Source organism: Cuculus canorus, chromosome 16 (genome assembly GCF_017976375.1).
Source record: "Cuculus canorus isolate bCucCan1 chromosome 16, bCucCan1.pri, whole genome shotgun sequence".
In the NCBI taxonomy this organism is placed as follows: Eukaryota; Metazoa; Chordata; class Aves; order Cuculiformes; family Cuculidae; genus Cuculus; species Cuculus canorus.
The window spans coordinates 8459156-8479968 of NC_071416.1; the positions used below are offsets into that span (position 1 = coordinate 8459156).

General features: G+C 58.4%; 1 protein-coding gene across 5 annotated transcripts; it reads left to right on the forward strand.

Annotated features, from left to right (window-relative positions):
• The first annotated feature begins 783 nt into the window (after positions 1–783).
• On the forward strand, positions 784–20298 carry BCL2L1 (BCL2 like 1). 5 transcript variants are annotated; one of them, XM_054081249.1, is made up of 3 exons: positions 784–962; positions 1961–2619; positions 18640–20298. In XM_054081249.1, exons 2-3 carry the CDS (start codon positions 2065–2067, stop codon positions 18775–18777), a joined length of 693 nt encoding a protein of 230 aa, XP_053937224.1. In that variant the 5' UTR covers positions 784–962; positions 1961–2064; the 3' UTR covers positions 18778–20298. The 5 variants fall into 5 exon arrangements, with proteins under 5 accessions (XP_053937224.1, XP_053937223.1, XP_053937227.1 ...); XM_054081248.1 differs by lacking the exon at positions 784–962 and adding an exon at positions 1195–1350; XM_054081252.1 differs by lacking the exon at positions 784–962 and adding an exon at positions 1208–1350 and having other exon boundaries at positions 1966–2619.
• Positions 20299–20813: the final 515 nt, after the last annotated feature.

Consider the following 20813-nt stretch of genomic DNA (forward strand, 5'->3'; position numbering starts at 1 on the left):
GCTTGTGAGAATATCATGGGGTTTAACAGGACCGAGTGCAAGATCCTGTGCCTGAGTTAGGGCGATCCCAAGCACGAATCCAGGCTTGTAGAGAATGGATTGGGAGAAGGACTTGGGGTGCTGGTGAAGTAGAAGCTCCATACAAGCCAGCAATGTGCGCTCGCAGCCCAGAAACGTGTACTGAGCGGCATCCGGAGCACGGGACCTGCAGGGCGAGGCAGGAGATGCTGTCCATCTGCTCCGCTCTGTGAGACCCCACCGGGAACCCTGCCTCCAGTTCTGGAGCCCTCAGCACTGGAAGGACATGGAGCTGTTGGAGTACATCCAGAAGAGGCCACAGAGATGATCCGAGGGCTGGAGCACCTCCCGTATGAGGACAGGCTGAGAGTATTGGTGTTGTTCAGCCTGGAGAAAAGAAGGCTCCTGAGAGACCTTAGAGCAGCTTCCAGTACTGAAAGAAGCTCCAGGAAAGCTGGGGAGGGGCTCTTGCTCAGAGACTGCAGGGGTAGGACGAGGGGGAATGGTTTTGAGTTGAAAGTAGGGAGACTGAGATGAGATCTTAAGGAGAAATGCTTTGCTGTGAGGATGGTGAGGCCCCTGGCCACGCTATCCAGAGGAGTGGTGACTGTTCCAACCCTTCCGTGCACGGGATCTCCCCCGCACCCAACATCCCCCTCCGCCAGGGGGCGCGTCAGCGCCGCTATAGGGAGCAGCTGCTCTGCGCGTGCGCGCTGCGCCCCCACCCGCAGCTCCGGCCCCGCCCCTCGCGCATGCGCGCCGCCCTCTCCCGCCCTGCCGCACCCCCCCCCGGCAGCGCGGCGGCCTCTCGGCTGGGCGATGCGGCACGGGCACTGCTGAGCGGGCCGAGCCCCCGCGGGGCTCCCGGCCATCCCCGGCATCGCTACCAGCCGGGCTCGCGCGACCGGGACGGGAAGGACCTGGCCTCTCCACCGGCCAAGGAGGTGAGAGGCGGTGCGGGGCGATCGTGAGCGACGCGCGGCTCGGCCAATGGGAGAGCCCTCTTTCTGGCCCCGCCCCCAGGATGCTTGTGGTGTTTGATTGGCTGTTGTGGTAGGGGAGGGGCGGGGCAGGCCTTGAGCGACGCGCGGCTCGGCCAATGGGAGGGGTCCGTTCGCTGGCCCCGCCCCCGTCGGGCTCTTGCGGCGCGTCATTGGCTGCCGGGGCGGCGCGGGTCCTCGTGCGCGGGCCCCGTGCGGCCACCCCGCCCCGGTACGGCGGCCGCGAGGGGCGGGACGGTGCCGGGGGAAGGGGGGTGCAGCCCACCCGCCCTCTGTGACCCGTCCCGGGCCCGGCGGCAGCGCCTTGCTCCCCGCCACCGGAATCGCTCCCGTAAGAAGGCGGCGGCAGGCGCAGCGCGGCCCCGGTGGCGGGGAATCGCGGGGCCGCGGCTTTTGTCCGCCGGCGGGGAGAGGGGGCGGGGGCTGCGCCGCCGTTACCGTCAGACCGGGCCCCGTTACTGTCAGACTGGGGCTCCCCTCGCCCTTGGGCAACGCCGCCCGCTTCCGCCGTTGGGCAACGCCGGCCGGGGGCAGGAGCGGCCGGGCCCTTTAACGGGCGGGGCCGGGGCGGAGCCGCCGCCACCTCCCCGTTCTCCACGACGGCTCTGGGACTGGCGGAGCCCGCTACCGGGCCGGCGCGCAGCTCCCACCGATCCAGAGCCGCCTCCGCCCCCGCTCGGCGGTGCCAGCGCCCGGTGAGGGACCGGAGACCGCTCGGGGCTCCGCTGGGGCTCGGGGTTGGCTTCCCGGTAGGGGGAGGTGGGCGTTGCGGTGGGGTCTCCGTGCGGCTTCAATCCGATGGTCCCAAGTACGGGCACAGAGCTGCGGGCTGAGCTCAGCCTAACGATAATCTGTCGGTGTTAAAGGCAGGGTTGCATCTAAAAACCATAGCGTTAACCTTTTTTTTGCCTCTCTCCTCTTTGCTGTTTGTCTGTGCAAAGGTCAGATGCTTCCATCGGTTGTGAAGAAGAGAAGTGGAGTCAGGACTTGCTGATCTGCTTGTGCTCCGGACCATGGACTCTCTGAGGGTGCCCCAGGTGTGAAAATGTCCAGCAGTAACCGGGACTTAGTGATTGACTTTGTTTCCTACAAGCTCTCGCAGGTGGGATACAGCTGGAGTCAGCTGATGGAGGAGGATGAGAACAGGACTGTCTTTGCGGCGGAGGAGGCCGAGATGGACGGCGTCCTCAATGGGAGCCCCTCCTGGCACCCGCCCGCCAGCCACGTTGTGAACGGAGCCGCCTTGCACCGGAGCAGCCTCGAAGACCATGAAATTGTCGGAGAGGCTGATGTGAGGCAGGCGCTGCGAGAGGCGGGGGATGAGTTTGAGCTGAGGTACCGGCGGGCTTTCAGCGACCTCACTTCCCAGCTCCACATCACACCCGCCACGGCGTACCAGAGCTTTGAGCAGGTAGTGAACGAACTCTTCCGCGATGGAGTGAACTGGGGTCGCATCGTGGCTTTCTTTTCCTTCGGAGGAGCCTTGTGCGTGGAGAGCGTTGGCAAGGAGATGCGGGTATTGGTGGGACGCATTGTGTCTTGGATGACCACATACTTGACCGACCACCTAGATCCCTGGATCCAGGAGAATGGCGGATGGGTAAGAACTCTCTCTGGTGGGGATGGCTGCCTGTGCCCTCCCTTGCTCCAGGACGGCAGTAGTGCTAGTTAAAAAGGAGCGCAGCTCCTTGCCATGTTTCTGCTCGTGCATGTCCTAGACCTTGCAGGGAGATCAAGGAGTGCAAGGGGTCGGTGCTCTTAATGCTCTGCCCCAAGGGGGTCATTCCACCGCCATGACATGGTTTATATTCAAACATGTCCTTCTCCATCCCTGTTTCTCCTCCTCCTCCCCGGATGTTATGTAAAAGACCGGTTTTCCAAGAGGCTTTGGAAATCTAACGTCATCCAAGCTTGTTCTTCAAGCGGGAGCCCTTGCTTTCGGGCACGTTCCTGGTGTCCTTTAGCAGCAGGGAGTGGAGCTTCCTCCTCTCCGGCTGCACAGTGCTCCGGTCTGCAGTCTGCAGGGTTAACAGCTACTTCTTCATTCCTGAGACAGGATTTTGCTTCTGCTGCGCTCATGGGGAAGCGAATCCTAGTGGGTGGGTGGACGGCTGCATCCCACCGAGCTGGGACCAAGGGCTGAGGTAGCTGCTCAACCTGCAGCTGCCTCTGCCTTGGCAGGGAGCGAGGCTCCCAGCTGCCCCAGCTGCAAACCCTGCTGGCTTCCAGGGGTGAGGTATTAACATGAATAAGCATTTCTGCAGGAAACATTCTTGACATGCCGGGTCTGGCTGTGCCGTGCTGCCTGGGACTGCCAGGGAAGTATACGATTTGCAGATGTCTGAGTTGCCTTGCTGCATCTCAGGGATTCCCTGCTGGTGTAACCCTTACTGGGGCCCACTGGGAAGGTTCATGCTGGCGGGTTCGGTGTCTAAAGGGTGGGGAGTCGCTTTGCTGGTGAGCCAAGGCCTTTTGGTCCCATTCATCCTATTGCCAGGCCCTTGTGTCTCGAGAAAAGCAGGAATTTGTGCCCCGCGCCCTCCTGCGAGAGGAGCGGCACCGGGGTCCCACGAAGCCCCCCAGCTCCTCCGGCCCAGCCGGCCACGCAGGGGACCCGAGAAGAGGGGAAATGGGTGCAGGCAGGGAGAGGGCGCAGGTTCACCCAGGGTGCAGGAATTCCAGGAATGCGGCCGCCCTGGGGCACTGCCTGGGTGGGGCTGCGCAGGAGAGGGTTTGGTTTCGATTAATGACCAGGATCTGCTGGCCCCGGCCCTTTCCTCCGCCTGTCTCTGCCCCATTAGCTCTCTCATCCTGCAGATAACCCTGGCCCAACGCTGCCTTCCGTCCCCCTCCCTCTTGCCGTTGGTTTTTAAAGCCACAGATTAGTCTTGGAATTGAGTGATCAAATGGAGGTTTCCAAGCTAGCGTGGCTGTTGCTGTTAGTGACGATCGGGCTGTATCCTGGAGACCCGGGCGATAATGCAATCTGATTTTTTGTAAATGAACTCTCTGGGGGATTTAGATTAAATCACTGGTGGAAAATCACTGGACCCTGCTTGCAGGGAATGGAATACCTCCTCCCTCTACTCCCCACCCCCAGCCGTCGTGGTTGAGCCTTCAATTTTTTTGTCTGTCTGTAAATTCATTGTTTGGAGCAAATATTTGTTCAAGAGATTGCAGGAGGGTCAGGACTCCTCTCCCTCCGACCTGCCCACCAGCTCTTGCTTTGAAGATCACTGGTAGTCCTATTTCCCACCCAGGGGAACAGCCTTGATCTCTGCTTCTGACCTTGAACCAGGCTTCTGACTTCACTCTGCTGCTGCCCGGTAGCAGCGGCGAGGTCAGGCAGGGTGGTATGGGCTGTAATGAGAGGAGGATCTGCTCCAGCCCCCCAAAAAAAGAGCTGGGCAGAGGCGCTGCTGCCAGCCTGTTGCAAACCCCAGCCCAGTGGGAGCTCATTTAGTGCCCCAGGTGTAGCTTTCCTTGTGTTTTATAGGATCATGGAATGGTTTGGGTTGGATGGGACCTCAAAGCCCATCCAATCCCACCCTCTGCCATGGGCAGGGACATCTCCCACTGGATCAGGGGCTCCAAGCCCTATCCAGGCTGTCCTTGAACACCTCCAGGGATGGGGCAACCACAGCTTCCCTGGGCAGCCTGCGCCAGGGCCTCCCCACCCTCGTTGTAAAGAATTTCTTCCTAATGTCTAATCTAGATCTTCCCCCTTCCAATTTAAAACCATTTCCCCTAGTCCTATTACTTGAGGCCCTTGGAAGAAACCCCTCCCCACCTTTCCTGGAGCCCCTTTCTGTACTGAAAGCTGCTATAAGGTCTCTGGAGCCTTCTTTTCTCCAGGCTGAACAACCCCAACTCTCTCAGCTTGTCCTCATAGCAGGTGCTCCAGCTCTTGGATCATCTTTGCAGCTTCCTCTGGACTTGCTCCAACACATCTACGTCTCTCCTGTGTTGAGGTTTCAGCGTGTCCCCTCTCCAGGCCAGCCCTGCTGCTCCGCAGGGCCCATAAGAGCTCCCGAGTGCCTCACGCATAGAGCGTGCGTGGGGATGCTCTGCTCCGCTTTGGTCTCGCATGACTCCAGCTGCAGGGAGAAAGCGTCTGGCCTGCTGCCAGCTCTCCCTGCAGGAAGAGAGTACCACCCTAGCCTCGCTGGGGACAGAGTGGTGCCTCTCCTGCCGACCTGTTTGCACAGGGAGTCTGTTTGGTGCATCTGAGCTGTTACACCCTGTCCCAGGCAAACAAAGCTCTCCTGGGAGGTACAGCAGGAGAAGGATGCAAGTTCTGGCAGGCCGGCTTGGCAGGGACCGGATGGGTTTTGTTCTAGAGTGCTGCAGTGCTTCTCTTCCTGGAAGGTCTCTCAGAGAGAGAGAAGGAGCACAGCTCTGTCATGAGTGTCATGCAGCCCGTTTGCGTCTGGACCTCTGTTTCATTCTCCACCAGTGGAACAAAGGCAGGCGTGGGGTGGCCACAGGGTGCAGGCTTGCCATCGAGAAGGGTCTCTGCAGGATGCTGGGCTGTATCAGTTTCCTGGAAAAGCTGGTTTTGAGGTTGGGGAATGGTACATCTTGCTGTGTAGCTTTAATGTGGGTGCATTCTGTCGTGTTTAGTAGCCTTGTCATGGGCTCCACAGGCTGACACCAGGAGAACAGACAAATGAGGAACCCAGGGTGGGCATTGAATACCTAGCCTTGGCCTGGAAGGAGCTGCTGCCGTGGTGAACCAAAGAGGAGGCTGTCCTGGGGCAGCTGCTTTGGCCAGGACTGGATTCCAGTGTTCAGATAGTGATCCGAGTGAGATTTGGAGTCAGAGGAATGATGAATGGGACTGTAGAATCATTTGGTTGGAAAAGACCTTTGAGGTCGAGTCCAACTGTACCTGTCCACCACTAACCCACATCCCTGAGCAAAGACTGTGGGGAGGGGAAGCGTGGGGTGAGAGGAGAGAGCCTGGCAGGCAGAGCTGTAGTGACCACGCTTAACCTGTTTGAGAGTGGAAAGTGAGCAGATTTATAGGATCCTGCCTGTAAATCTGCATTTGAAGTGGGTTTGAGGAGATACTCTGTGAGGGCCTGGGTGTGGATCTGTGGGCGTGGAGGTGGGAGGTGTCCTGTGTGCAAGGTGCATGGTGGAGACCAGTGTGAAGGAGTTGTGCCAGGCCAGGGCTGAAGGCAGACAACATCTTTGTCACCCACATCTGAATCCCAACAAGCTGGGCTAGGAAGATGGATTGCTTCCCTGCTCTCTGCTGGCTCCAGCCATGCAGGGCTCAGTGCACCGGGCTGTGTTGTGTCGCTCTGCGGTGGACTGGAAGCTTGTGGTTCTGTTTGGGGAAAACCCTTAGAAGCTGTCAATACAGCCAACTTCATTTTCTCTCTCTTTAATTTTTTTTCTTGAATGATAGGAAATGACTCAGCCTGTGTCAGCTGACGGAGCGCAGCTGGGATCGCATCCTGCGCTCTCCAGCCTTCTCAATGGTTTCAGGCTGAGGGCTGGCCTTCCAGTCTCAGCATTTCGGAAGCGCGTGCTGGCCCTGTGCCATGGCCCAGGTATCCTACACATGGCATCCCTGCAGCCACCGTGTTATCCGTCTGCTCCCGAGATCCTCATGCCTTGTCAGGCCAAGGTTGAACCAGATACAAGCTTGCATTCTGTGTCTGTAGACCTGAAGAGGAGCACCGTGCTAGGAGTGCCCAGCACATGCCGAATGGGCACAGCTCCACGCTGTACCATGTGGGAAGAGTGGCTCCCTTTGGGGCAAGCGCTGTTTGCCAAAGCTCTGCCGTTCTGGGTGTTAACACCTTGGGTTTTGGCATGCCCCACCACTTCTGAGTCCCTCGTGTCCCAGTGCTGGGTGTTCCTCACTGGCTGCGGGAGCTGCCGGAAGGATCTTGGCTATTCTGCCTGATGTGTCCCAGGTAGCTGTATCCTCACTGGTGGCTGGAGGTGTGGGCTCAGCGTACAGATCCCTGGCAGCTCCTTGCTCTGCTTGCGACCTGGGCGGCTTTGCTGCAGCGCTCTCCAGGAAATGCCATTGGAATGACTTCCACTGCAGCTTCCTGCCCAGCCCACAGAAGCATTCCTGCCGCTAGACCCAGACCGACTGAGGCAAGATTGCAGAGCTTCGCTCTTCGCCCCATTTACTCCGTCTTCCTTCTCTGGGGCCCTGCCTGTTTTCCTCGTGTTCTCTCAGTGTGCGGTGCAGTTGGATTGCCTTCCCGTATTGCTCCTGTCTGGCGCTGGCTGTGGCTCTGGCAGCCCACTTAACCCTGCGGTCCTGCAGCCAAAGGGATAGCGTTTCCTACCCTCCCAGGGGAGCCACTGGGAACTCACATTCATAAAGCGCTCTGAGGTTCTTTAATCCCAAGATCAGAGTGCAATGTAAAAAAAAGACCTGTGAAATAATTAACAAGCAGTTTCTTGCTGCTCTGTGTTCGCAGCTGCTCTTGGTAATGTCACTATTCCTGATCGTCCTGCTTCTCTCTGAAACCAGAGCCGAGTCTTACGCGCTGTCTGAGGCCTCTTCCTGGTCCCACCGGAGCAGCGGAGTGTCCTGCCGGAGCAGGGTGTGCCACTGGAGCAGTAGGTTGGCAGGGAGCGCTGTGCTGTCTCTTCTTCTGTAGAAGCTGCAGCTTTCTGCACCTGTCTGGGGTGCTGCACCTTATTTTCGTGGAGCTGCTGTATGTGGTTTGCCCCCGGAAGTGGCAGGACACCTGCAGGACAGGTTGGATGGTGGCATCATGCTTTGAGGCCCTTGCTTGAGCTTCTTGCCTTTGATCTTCGCCAAGCTGCTGCTGGCTGGAAGCACAGCCCCATCCTCACGTTCCAAGGAGCGTTTCTCTAGGACCGTTTCTCTAGCAGCTCTAGCCGGAGTATTCCCGGGAGGAGCTGGGGGAAGGGATGGGATGGATATCGCTTGTGGAAGCATTGCAGACCTGCTGAACTCAGAGGTGAGGGATTAATGGTGGTTTCTGTTGCGGGAGCAGGAAGGGTCTAGGGACGACCGCTCTCTCCCCTCTAGTGACTCTGACAGCAGTGGGAATGTCGCCTGCCCGCTGTGATGTGGTGCCAAGGTGTGCCCTGTGCACTGGCTCTGCCTGTGCCTGGCAGGAAAGCAGCAATGCTCTCCTCCTCCGCCCTCCCGAGAGGGATGTTTCCCTTCAGCGCTATTGTTCCGCGTGACTAAAGATTAAGCCGGGTGATGGAGGCATGAAAGGGAAGCTGTGTCCCTGTGCCAGGGCACTCCTTGGTTCGCTGCCCTGGTCTTGGGCAGGGAAACCATTCCTCCTCGCCACTCCCCACCTGGATTGGCGCAGCAGCTCTCTGAAGTCCTGCTCTCCTTTGTCCTTGGGATGCCAAGGGCTTCCTTGAGGGAATGTGATTCCTAGAGGCTGCAGCTTTCCCATGCAGGGGGACACAAGGGCTCTGGGTGCACAGGGCAGTGCAGGATGTAGGCTGGCCCTCGCTGCATCCAGTGGGGAGAAGAAGCATAGAATTGTTGAGCTTGGAAAGGACCTCTAAGGTCATGAAGTCCAACCATCAACACAATGCTAAGATGCCCACTAAACCTTATCCTGAAGGGCCACATCCACACATTTTTCGAACCCCTCTCCACCACTGCCCTGGGCAGCCTCTACCAGGGCTTCACCACTCTTTCTATGAAGGAATATTTCCTGATATCCAATCTAATCCTCCCTTGGCACAACTTGAGGCCATTTCCTCTGGTTCACTCACTTATTACTTGGGAGAAGAGCCTAGCACCCACCTCACCACAACCTCTCTTCTGGGAGCTGCTGAGAGTGATGGGGTCTTCTACAGCCTAAACATCCCTAGCTGCCCCCAGAACCCCTAGGCTCCAGACCTTTCCCCAGCTCCATTCCCTCCTCTGGGTGCTCTCCACCCCCTCGATGTCTTTTAGTGAAGGATAGAAGGGCTCCGCTGCCCCAGGAACAGAGCAGGGGCAGAGCCGTTAGCAGCTGCTCCAGCTGGGCTCTGGGGGAGCAGGTGTGGGTTTCGGGAGGCAGCTTCTGAGAGAGATGGCAGTTTTGAACCCGGGCGGCTCGAGGGGCTGAGCCGTGGCTGCTGGGGAGCTGTGACCTAGTTGTGCTGCAGAAACGCTCCACTGCTTTTTATTATTATTATTTTTTGGGTGTTTTGCTTATTTGATCCTCATGTTTAATTTGGTGAGCAAAAAAAAAAGAGAAGGACTCGGAGGGCTGCGAGGTGCCGGGAAGGGCTAACTGTAGGCAGGGATGCCCGCACAGCTTCTCTGTGCAGCCCGCATCCCTCCAGCCGCCTGTGCCTCCACTCGGACACGTGCTCACGTGTACCAGCCCAGTGCTGTCTCTCAGGATCTCTTTAATGGGAAACCCAGTGCACTCCAGCTCCGCACTGCTGCCTGCCTCCGGGGTAGCGAGGGAGGGAGGAGCAGGAGCCGGAGCATAAACCAGAGCGGGGGCCACAGGAATGGTTTGAACGTGGTAGTGCAACTGCTCTGCCTTCCCTTTGCTGCTGGGACAGGGACCTGGCTGAGCCTGACGTTTCATGAGTCTTTGGGCTGGTTTCTCTCTCAGCCGCTGCTTGCCCAGTGTGCCTGTGGAAGGGTAATGGGCTGTATCTGCAGAGAGGGAGGTTTCAGGGCTCTGCGTGGTTCCCTTGGGGAGAGCTGCTTGGATTTATTGCATTATCCTCCTTCCTGCTCAAGCCTGCGTTTCAGCTGTGTCTGCAGACGTAGCTGCTGATTTAAGTAGATCCAATTAGTAGCTCGCTCCTGGCATCGTATCCTGCCAGGGGAGATGAGCCCGGGAGATGAGAAGCCTCGGGTGGGAGCAGGGCCGGGCTCAGCCTTTCTGCCGCAGCTCCTGATGCAGGATGGGCACAGAGCTCCCCGGCTCACAGCCCTGGTCCTGAGCTGCAGGGGGAAAACCGAGCCACCAGCTGCCCTCTGCTCCCTGCTCCACCTGTCCGAGAACAAAGAACGGGGAGGCTCTCCCTGCCTGTTCCGCTGTCAGCCAGGTGCTCTTACAGCTGAAAGCCAATACTCCAAAATGTGCTAGCCTGGCAGCAGCCAGGGCTTTGGGCAGGAGGTGTATGAAGAGGTGACCTCCTGGGGCAGGACTACACGCAGAAGGGATGCTCGCTGGATCTGGCTGCTTCCTGAAGGAGCATGGAAGGGTCTTCCTCCCTGCTGGAGGGTGAAGGGCTCTTTGGGAAGCTCAGAGAAGAGGCCGAGATGACTTGGGGCTGGTTTGGTTTGGAATGTGGTTAAGACCATGCTCAGGTGGAGCAGGATAGCTGTCTGCATGGCTCCGTTAGTGCTCCAGACGATGCCAGTGCTGTTTGTGAGTTGGGACGTAGAGCTAGCTGTGTGGGTGATGTATGACGTATGTATGGAGAAAATGAGGTGTTGTGACCTGCAGATCAGCCATCGTAGCTGTGTTGCAAACGCTCACACCCTGTCACGGAGTGGCTCACCAGTGAATTAAGCTTGCTGGAGAGCCAATATCTCTTATTAGAGCAGCTGACCTCATTTAGAAGCTTCCAGTGCACCAGCCAGTGATTATTTCATGCAACAACACGTATGGAGGAGCCCAGGGCAGAGCACAAAGTCTTCTCCGGCTGCACTGTCCTCTGCCGCGTTTGCTGCCTCAGCTGCCTTCTCTGCTTCCTGCCCTCAAGTCAGCAAGGTTTTTGCTAAGAGGGACTTGGTGCCCTGAATCAGTGGTGATTTCATGTGGGCTAACAGGAAGTGAAAACAGAATGAGCACATCTTCCTCCTCTTCCTGCACCTCCACCCTTTCCCCTTTTTCATTCAAGTAACACGTGAGAATTAAAACAGCCTTGTGGGGTGCTGGGGCCGAAGTGGGAAGTGCTGGGATGTGGCCAGCGCTCCTTGGGGATGCTGGAGAGTGGCTCGAGGTGGGAGAACGGGGCATTTCTTCCCTGGTTCCATCCCAGTGCCCAGCCTCGCTCACTCGGGCACCAACGATGCTACTGTTCTCTGCAGTGTGGGTTTGGGTCCAGCTCCCAGTGCGATTGAGAGCTGGGCAGATCCATTGGCGTCACAGGACCTGGCCGCTGACTGGGAGGGAACGTGGCTCCGCAGCCGGGCACACGTGAGGTGTCCCCGGTGTTACACAAGGGTGTGATTGCACCCGAGCCGACGTCTGGGAACGGCAATGACAAGGTGAAAATTGAGCTGTGCTCCCCAGTGCAGGGGCCCTGCCGAGGTGCTGGTCTGGACCAGTGAGCCGGCTGTGGCACTCGGGTCCCTGGCACCGTAGGCAGCAGATAAGCATGAAATTAAAGCCGGAGCCTTCCCCTGCCCCCCGAGCATGCCCCTCGCACAACGGCAAGCGGGGGCTCAGACACCATCTGTCCTGTGCGGAGAAGCATCAGAGAGACCGTCTTTCCTTGGCCTCTTCCACTTAATGCCCTTTGGAAAACAATCCCATTCCCAGCAGGTGCTAATCTCTTGAGTGGATCCGGCTCAGCCAATGTGTTCTTGGCTGTGCCTTTGTAGCGAAGCCTTGTCGCCTGCCAGCCGTCCCGCTGCCCGGTGCTGCCGAGCGCACCCGACGCCGGCCGGGGCTTTAGAACCTCCGGGAGCCCTTGGCCCAGTTAGTGCTGGGAGCAACGCTGATGAAAGATGGATGCAAGTGGATTAGTCATTCCTGCCACCTCCCACTTTAGTACCCATGAATGTTTCAGCACATTCCTGGAACAGAGAGCACAATTCCCTGCTCCCTGAGCCTCAAAGCCTCCCAGCATGGGGACAGGGGTTCCAGATGCCTCTGGAGCCCCTTGCGTGCATTTGGAAAATGCTGGATTTGTGCTGAGCAGTGCGGGGTTATTGCAGGTTCCCTGGAGCTGGTGATGAACCCAGTTTGACAGGAGGCTGCCGCGGCGAGGATTAGGGCTGGAATGTACTGGTGAGGGTTTGTTTCTTGTTAGCAAAGAGCTGGCTCTGGCCCTGGCGAGGCTGGAGCCCCGCAGGCTGGTTGGGCTGCAGGGGCAGCTTCCCCACTGTCCTGCTGCTGCATGGCTGGGACAGGAGAGAGGGGACAGGGAGAGGAGGGGGAGAAGGAAACAAAGAAGGAGGCAAAAACAGAGAGGGAGAGGAGAGGAAGAGGTGGAGGAAAAGAAGACAAAGATGGAGAGGGAGAAGAAGGAGAGAGAGGAGATCTGGAGAAGGAGAGGGAGAGGAGAGTGCAGCACGGTGGGGATATCCTTGTTTAATGAACCCTTTTGGGTTTATGGCTGTGTCCCTCAGAGCTGCAGGTTTCTCTGCTTGCAGAGCCCTCTCCCAGGGCAGGAGGCAGCAGAGCGGCCGGGCGGCATTCCCTGCCATTGTCATGGAGACCAGCAGCTGCTTCCCTGGAGGTCACCATTTGCATAACAGTTGGAGCTGGGTCTCTGGAGTGGTTGCACCTGCAGTGTGCTGTCCCCAGAGCCCTGTGTTCCCAGAGCCTCAGCCTGCCCAGGACCACTCGCTGGGACCAGCACGCTGAAGCTGGGGATCCAGAGTTGCCCCGGGCCCTCTGCTGTGGATGGCAGGTTTCCTCTGCATGCTCCCAGTCTGGATGCTGCAGGAGGTACTGTGTGCCCGGCACCCTGGGTGTCCCACTGCCCTCCTCTTGGATGCACTGAGAGGGGCTCCCATAGGTGTGGTGTCTGGGGGAGTGGGGCAGAGGGAAAGCCCCCAGGGTGGCTCCTGCACTGTCACAACAGCGCATAGGGACCGGCTGAGCGGTGTTTACAGGATCCGAGTGGCAGCCTTTGGGAATACCCATGTTTTCTTTGTTTCGGAAAGATCTCAGCTGCCTTTTCCCCTCTGTGTTTCACCTCCAGGTTTGCATCTGCCAGTCCCACGTGGTGAGCTGGCAGCGCGAAGGGGCTCAGGGAGCAGGTTGCTGGTGGTGCAGGGCTTTGTTGTGGTCTGCGCTGAGCTGCTGTCTTTCTTTTTCCGTGCTTGTGTCACTGCTCGGCACAAAACTGTTCCCAGCATCTCATTAACAAACGTCTGGTCATCCAGATGACTCTGCTCCTGGCCAGCGATTGGCGTTAGACCTCTTAGCAGTGACACAGCTGTAGTTACGGCAAAGGTAGAACAGGAGCAGCTTTGTTTTCAAGTGAAACATTGCCTCGTGACAAGAATGCCTGGAGTGGGAGTCAGAAGTGTCTCATGCTGCTGGCGTGGATGCAACTCTGGGCAAAGCGCTTCACCTCCTTGCACCGCTCTTAATTGTATCCCATGAGGAGGGTTTGGAGAACCAAGAAATATTGGATAAAACATGTGGAGATCCTTGGGTGAGGAAGGCCCTGGTGTGTGCCACGAGTGTCTGGCTGCCTGGGGCAGCTCTTGGAGGAGGAGGGTCTCCCTGTTGAGGTTGGACTGAGTGCCACTGGTTCACCATGAGCAATCTGGGTAGCCCAGCTCTTCTCTGCTGGTTTGAGCTTTGTGCTGGTGCCTTGTTGACCTCCATAGCCTTCACCTCCCTGTACAGGGGAAGCTTTGAGCACCCAAACAATGTCCTCCCCACTCTGCTGCTGGCTCGCAAACGACCAGATGGGGATTCACAGCCCACATCTGCTTCCTTCCCTTGCCTGCACGGTTTGGTGTTGCTCACCGAATCCTCTCTCCCCAAGTGCTAGGGCTTATCTTGAAAGAGGAACCCGCACTGCCCTGCTTGCTGTGAATGGGACCTGGCAACCATTCCCCTCCCACGTGGCCTAGGGAACTGTTGGTGAATGGAACCTGCTGAGCCTCGTGTGGGTGCCAGCATCAGCCTGAAACCTCCAAGGGCAAAGTCCTGCTCCTGGGTTGCAGCAGTCCCACACACAAACACCGCCTGGGTGGAGAATGGATTGGGAGCAGCCCTGAGGAGAAGGACTGGGGGTGCTGGGAGTTGAGAATGAGCAGGCAATGTGCACTTGCAGCCCAGAAACCAACTGTGTCCTGGGCTGCATCCAAATCACGGGACGAGCAGGGCGAGGGAGAGTGTTCTGACCCTCTTCTGTACTCTGAGACCCCACATGGAGCCCTGTGTCCAGTTCTGGAGCCCTCAGCACTGTAAGGACATAGTGCTGTTGGAGCAAGTCCAGAGGAGGCCACAGAGATGATCCGAGGGCTGGAGCACCTCCTGTACAAGGACAGGCTGAGAGCATTGGAGTTATTCTGCCTGGAGAAGAGAAGGCTCTGGGAAGACCTTACAGCAACTTCCAGTACTGAAAGGGGCTCCAGGAAAGCTGAGGAGGGACTCTTGATCAGGGAGTGCAGGGATAGGACGAAGGAAACAATTTTGAGCTGAAAGAGGGGAGATTGAGATGAGATCCTGGGAAGAAATGTTTTGCTGTGAGGTTGGGGATGCCGTGGGGCTTGGAGCAACCTGATCCAGTGGGAGGTGTTCCCTTGCCCGCGCCAGGGCCGGGAACTGGATGAGCTTTGAGGTTTCTTCCAGCCTAAACCATTCCATGATTCTATGATTCCATTCCCTTTTCCAGGCCAGAGTGAGAATGTTGACCTCATACCTGATGCATCTGCTCTCCCACTCCAGACAGAGCACTTTGGGTCAGACCTGCTCCTTTTTTCTGTAATGCTGGGTCATGTATCATCACTGGGTGGTGTTTAAATGGCTGTTGTGTCCCCTGTGGTGGTGGGTTGTGATCTGGTGCGCTGCAGGCCCTCTCTGGCCCTGCTCTCTGGCGTGGTGGGTGCCAGGGGGTCAGGATCTCCTGGTCCTCAGTCTCCTGCAAGAAGCATGCGTGGCTGGAGGGAAGTCTAGAAAACGTCGTGTCCTTCCCCAGCGCTGGGGGAGGAGAGGCGAAGATAGGGGATTGCGTTTTGTGTAGGCACAGCCTCTTGCTGCTTCCTCATCGCTTGCCCCAGAGCATCCTCCTCTCGGACATGTTTGTCACCCGGGGTGGACGGGATGTGACGGATGCTGGGCCTTGGAACAGCCTGTCCTGGCCGGGGTGGCTCAGGCACTGACGTGCTGTTGCTACCACAGTCCTTGTGATCTACTCAGGAATTCCAAATATTTCCTCTCAGATAAAGGTGACTGGAGGAGGCCAGAAATATCTGGACGTGTCCAGGCAAGCCTGAGATCCCAAACACCAGGCCAGAGAGGTCAGGATCAGTACTGGGAGCACTGAGCTTCAGGTGCTGAGCGGCCAAGGCGTGGGGTGGTGTGGGAACAGAGCAAGCTGCCTTTCCCTAACCTTCAACCGGCCTCCAGCGTGGGGAGGGAGGATACTTCTGCCTGTTTTCCCACTCCCCCTGCTCTGGGATCGTCATTCCCAGGAGACACATCTGGGATTGCAGTTGTGCAGGGCTGCATTCCCAAAGGAAGGCTGCGGCACTCTCCTCCCGAGTCCCCTCCTGAGGCTGCTGCTCCATTCCCAGGGGAAGCAGAGGGGCTCGCGTCCCCTCCCTGCCCGCACTGGGCTCTTGTCTTGCTCCTCTCTGCCTGTAGCACCCGATAGCTCTCAGTTCACCGTGTGCCATTTATCTCTTGTTCAGCAAACACTTCCTTTTCTTAGAAGTACAGGCTTCAAACAAGCTTCTTGGAACTGCCTTTCCCCAAGCTCGGTGCCACATAACACGGAGAGGCTGCCAGCCCGCCCAGCTCCCAGCACAGGGTGACAGCAGAGCCCCTGCCACCCCTGCTGCCTGCCTGGGGGTGGTGGGGACATCTCCTGCTGTGGATCAAGAGGAGTCTGCAGGGATGTGTGGGGCTCCGGGTCGGGCAGGCTTCACTGAATCCCTGAGCAAAGGGAGGGCACAGCCTCCTTCCTCCCACAGCACCAGGTGCTATGAGTGTCCAAGAAGTGTGCCTGTGCAGCTGGGGGGTGTGTGTGTCCACCTTATCCTGGACCACAGCAAAAGCAGCATGGCCAGTAGGGCAAGGGAGGGATTCTCCCCCTCTATTCCTCTCTGGTGAGATGCCACCTGGAGCCCTGTGTCCAGTTCTGGAGCCCTCAGCACTGGAAGGACATGGAGCTGTTGGATTGAGTCCGGAGGAGGCCACAGAGATGATCCGAGGGCTGGAGCACCTCTCATATGAGGACAGGCTGAGAGAGTTGGGGTTGTTCAGCCTGGAGAAGAGAAGGCTGCAGAGGACCTTACAGCAGCTTCCAGTACTGAAAAGGGCTCCAGGGAAGCTGAGGAGGGACTCTTGATCAGAGAGTGCAGGGATATTATGAGTGGAACGGTTTTGAGATGAAAGAGAGGAAGATTGAGGTGAGATCTTAGGCAGAAGTGTTTTGCTGTGAGGCTGGGGAGGCCCTGGCCCAGGTTGCCCAGAGCAGTGGTGGCTGCCCCATCCCTGGAGGTGTTCAAGGCCAGGTTGGATGGAGCTTGGAGCAGCCTGGTCCACAGGAGGTGTCCCTGCCCATGGCAGGGCGTGGAACTGGATGGGCTTTGAGGTCCCTTCCAACCCAAACTATTCTATGATTCTGTGAAGGACCTTCCTGGTGGGCACAGGCATAGCACAGAGGGATGTTGTTGGGGTGGTGGAGGCATTCCACAGCTGGCAGTTCCAGACAAACACATCCCTTGAGCCCTGGTTCCCTGATGCCCTCCATCCCCACCAGCCTACTCCCCCTCGCCGTGCTCTGTTACCACTCCATTGCTCGTCACCACCTCTCAGTAGAGAGATTTCTTGTCCCATAATTAAAGATATCCCCTCCATGGGTTTGGGCTCTCCTCCTGTCCCTCCTCTGCAGCACTTCTATGGCCATCACCTGGGCAAGCAGCCAGGTGGAGGCACTAGCAGTGGGCAGCAGCCCTTGCCTTCTCCCTGGATGGAGTTGCCATCCTGCGCATTCCCGCAGGGCCGGGATGCGATGCAGCACCTCGTGCCAGCTGGCAGCCCCAGTGGGAAGTGAGGTGCTTTCTGCTGGGGGCGGTGGTCACGACAATGTTTGTCGCATCCCTGAGGACTACAAGCGAGCAGCAGTGACACAGCCTGGGGTGAGTTAGCAAAGTCTCTGTTGTCCCAGTGCTCCACTCCGTGGTCTGCTGGTCCCTGGTCAAGGTGGAGGGGATGTGGAAGGCAGCTGGGGCGTCCGGAGAAGCTGGAGATGGGTTTGGTGGAAAGCAGAGAGGAGCTTTGATGGGGCAGAGGTGGGTGCTGGGGCACACAGCTCACCTGCCTGCCTCTTGGTCCCAATGCCCCGCAGCGGGGAGGCCCGTGCGACACAACCCGGCTACTGGGAGAGGGCAGGAATGTGTGCGGTGGCGTGGTGAGGAGGTGCCCCACGAGCTGTGACTGTGCTGGGGCTGTTCCCTGAGGCATGGAGAGGCCCCTGTGTGAAGAGGCTCTTGATCTGGTCACCAAACCTATCTTATGATCCACAGCTCCTTGCAGGGGCTGTGGGAGGCGCAGGGAGGCAGGGATGCTGCCCCTGCGGCCGTGGAGGCCGTGGCGAGGCGTGACACAGGCACAGCGTCAGCCGGGCTTATCTCTACGTTCCCAGAGCAGCCGGGTTACTGGAACTGCATTCACTTATCAGGGAACAGGGGACATTGCTGGGAAGATGGGGTCGAGATGTGCCAGTGCTGATCCTTGCTGACGCTGCCGGCGATCCCAGAGCTCGCGGCTCCCGCTCCCTCCAGCCCCAGTGCTCCTGCTTGGCCCTGATAAACCTGGGAGCTGCTGGGACACAGAGTTCCCAGCTCCGTGTGCCCTGCCCGTGGCCCCTCCTTCCTTGCGGTGCATATGGCCCAGGGGTCCCAGCAGGTCTCCTCACGGTGCTCCAAGGTCTCCTGAGCGGGAGAGGTGGAGTCGTGCTCTCCAAGAGCCTCTTTTGGGAGCAGTTCAGCCCTAGTCTTCTCTGTCTGCCCTCCTCCCCTGTCCAGGCCACAGCCGTCTGTCCCCAGCCCTGTCACACTGCTACCTCGCAGGGATCGTGGTTGTGGCTGTCTGCTGCACAGCGGCTCTGCTGAAATCCACCTGGCTGTTGCTGGAGATGAAGGGCTGGAGGCCGCCAGCTCGGACGAGCTGGGCTGGAGTGACTGCATTCCTGGCCAGACCTTGTGCTTGGCCCTCTCTCCCAAAGCCTGGGGGAAAGCAGGAGTTTCGGCACCCAGAGTGGCTGCCTTCACTGCAAGGACTCTCAAAATCCAGCTCGTGCTGCAGAGTAACCCCCCCCACTGGGATACAGCAGAGGGGAGCGGGAGGCGCAGGGCTCTGCTTTCGTGGGAGGGTATGCAGTGTGGGCTTCTGCTGCAACCGTGGGCACCAGTGCTGCTGCTGCTCCTTTAGGCCTCAGCCGTGGAATAAAGCCACGCGTTTTCCTGCTGCAATGATTTCTATCACACTTCCATGCTAATTTTAGAGAGCCTGGCACATGTGATGCACCTCCTGCCCTGCCCGCGTGGTATTCCTCTTGTAAATCCTTTCTGGCATCCAACTCTCTCATGACTGGTCCTGTGCTTCCCTCAGCGCCTCCATGCGTGATTCAGAGCAAGGAAGCACAAGGCGTCTGCCATCCGCCTGGGCCCCATCCCTGCTTTCCTGCCGGCAGGGGCCTGGCAGCCTCCCTGCTCCTTCCCGCAGAAAAGCGACAACGATGGTCTCTGCTCACTGCTTCTCTCTTCCCACAGGAGCAGTTTGTGCACCTCTACGGGAACAATGCTGCAGCCAAGGTGAGGAAGGGCCAGGAGACCTTCAACAAATGGCTCCTGACTGGGGCGACGGTGGCCGGAGTGCTTCTGCTGGGATCCCTGCTGAGCCGCAAGTGACCGCCGCCATGTCCCCCAGCGCCGGGACGGCTGTGCCCTCACCACCACATTCACTACACTCCGCTCCCGAGCACTGTCACCGGCGCGGGGGAGGCAGCCCCTCCGCCTCCTGCTCCACGGAGCTTCCTCCCTCGTGCCGACAGCTCCTTTTATTCGTAGCCCCTGTTATTTACTGTTCCGTTGTGTTTTAAAGGCGCTGAGACCAATGCCGCACTTCAGCTGGCGGCTCCCGGCGCTGGGGAGCTCCCAGCAGCTGGGGCCGTGCTCGCTGTAAGGCACCCAACCCCCCAGGGTCCTCTAGATCACTTTGAAGAGAATAAACAGACTTATTTTTGCATGTGTGAGTGCGTGCGTGTGTGTAGATGTGTCACTAATATAAGGTTCCCCAGCCAGAGCAAGGGTCCAGGCTCCGTGTCCCCATCTCTGGCCCTGGGAGGAGGCAGGATACCCAACAGGATGGAGCTGGGCTTTGCCGTCCCTGCAGCATCCCTTTCCTATCCCTGCTTCCTCCAGGCAGAGCTCATCCCTGAGCTGCAAGGAAGAGGCAGAAGCCAGGATGAGAAGCTCTGCCTTCAGCCCCATTGCCCCTTTCTCTCCTTGGGTGCGAGGATGGTGTGGGAAGGGATCCTCCTCCTCTTCCTCCTCCTCCCTCTGAATGTAGGTTGTGTGGGGCAGCGTGCATCTCACCCTACGCCCGATTCCCCAGGCGGCAAACAGGGAGGCAGGTGAGGGGGAAAGCGCTTGCCCCTGCCCCAAGGGGCTTTTCCGGAGAGCCGGGGCCATAGCATCCAGGAATAAAGAGCTGGGGGTGGAAGGGGCAGGAGGGAACAATGCTAGGGGCCCCAATGTGGCTGGTCCATGGAACCAGTATGGCCAAGAGCCATCCTGGCCACCATGAAGCCTCTTTGGGAACAGCAGGAGCCACTGGCCTCTCCCATGCTTCCCATCGCTGCCAGTCCCCGTAGTACAGGCAAATCCCTGTCCCCGTGGCGTGGCTGTGATGGATGTGTGCAGTGGCAGAGGTTGCCTGGCTTCCCCCCGTCCTTCCCCATCCTGCTGCTGGGGCCCGGAATCTCCAGGCTTCGAGCTGAAATTTAGCTTCCAAAAACAAAAGAATAACCACCCTCATCCTTCGGAGACCACCAGCTCTTTAGGCGGGCTTGTCCGTTGTGTCCATCGCGCCCGCGCTGTGCTGTACAGATCCGAGTAGGTTTTAATTCCTTTGTGAATACTCTTTAATCCTATTTTTGTTATCTCGTCTGTCCGTATTTATGTGTGGGGCCGTGCTCCCTGCAGAGGCCAAGGTGGGATGGAGGCAGAGTAGGGGGGATCTGGATGCTCCCAAGGGTCCCGTCTGGCTGCTGAGCACGGGCTCGTGTTCCAAGCGTAGGATCTGCTCACGGCGCCTGTGGTGACGGGAGCGAATCCTACGCGTGGAACACGAGGATTTAGCATTAGCCCATCAAACGCTTTGGTTTGCAGGTGCAGGGTGAGTCCACTAATAAACTCTTTGTCATTGGAGTGCTGGTGGTGCTGTGGTCTTTGGGAATATGGTGTCAGGGATTCGGGCAGGAGCTGGGAGGGATGGTTGGGAAGGGAGCCTCTCCCTGCCTGGGGAAAAGGGGTTTGCTCTTGGCCCAAGGGGGTTGGGATAGGTGGGTGCTGCCCATCGCCAGCATCACAGCAGATTCCCTCTCCCTTTTTTTCGCTTCCTAACGGATCCGGGCTTAAATCCTATGTCCATTGGATGGGATGGAGGAGCTGGTTTTGGGGCCATGGGTTTAGCACAGTCGAGGAGCTGCGCAGAGGGAGCAGCCACAGAGATATCGGAATGAGGAGAACATTGGGACGGCAGCCCCCCCCAGTCCAGTGCCTCGCTGGATCCCCCAAGTTCCTCCACACCTTCAGGGTGGCCCCATGTTGACGGCTCTGCCACCACTGAGCTGGGCGAGGGGGACCTCCACTCATCCCACATTCCCTTTGTGGAGGACTCATTTCGGCACAGTTTGAGCCCCACCGACGGTGGACTGGCTCCA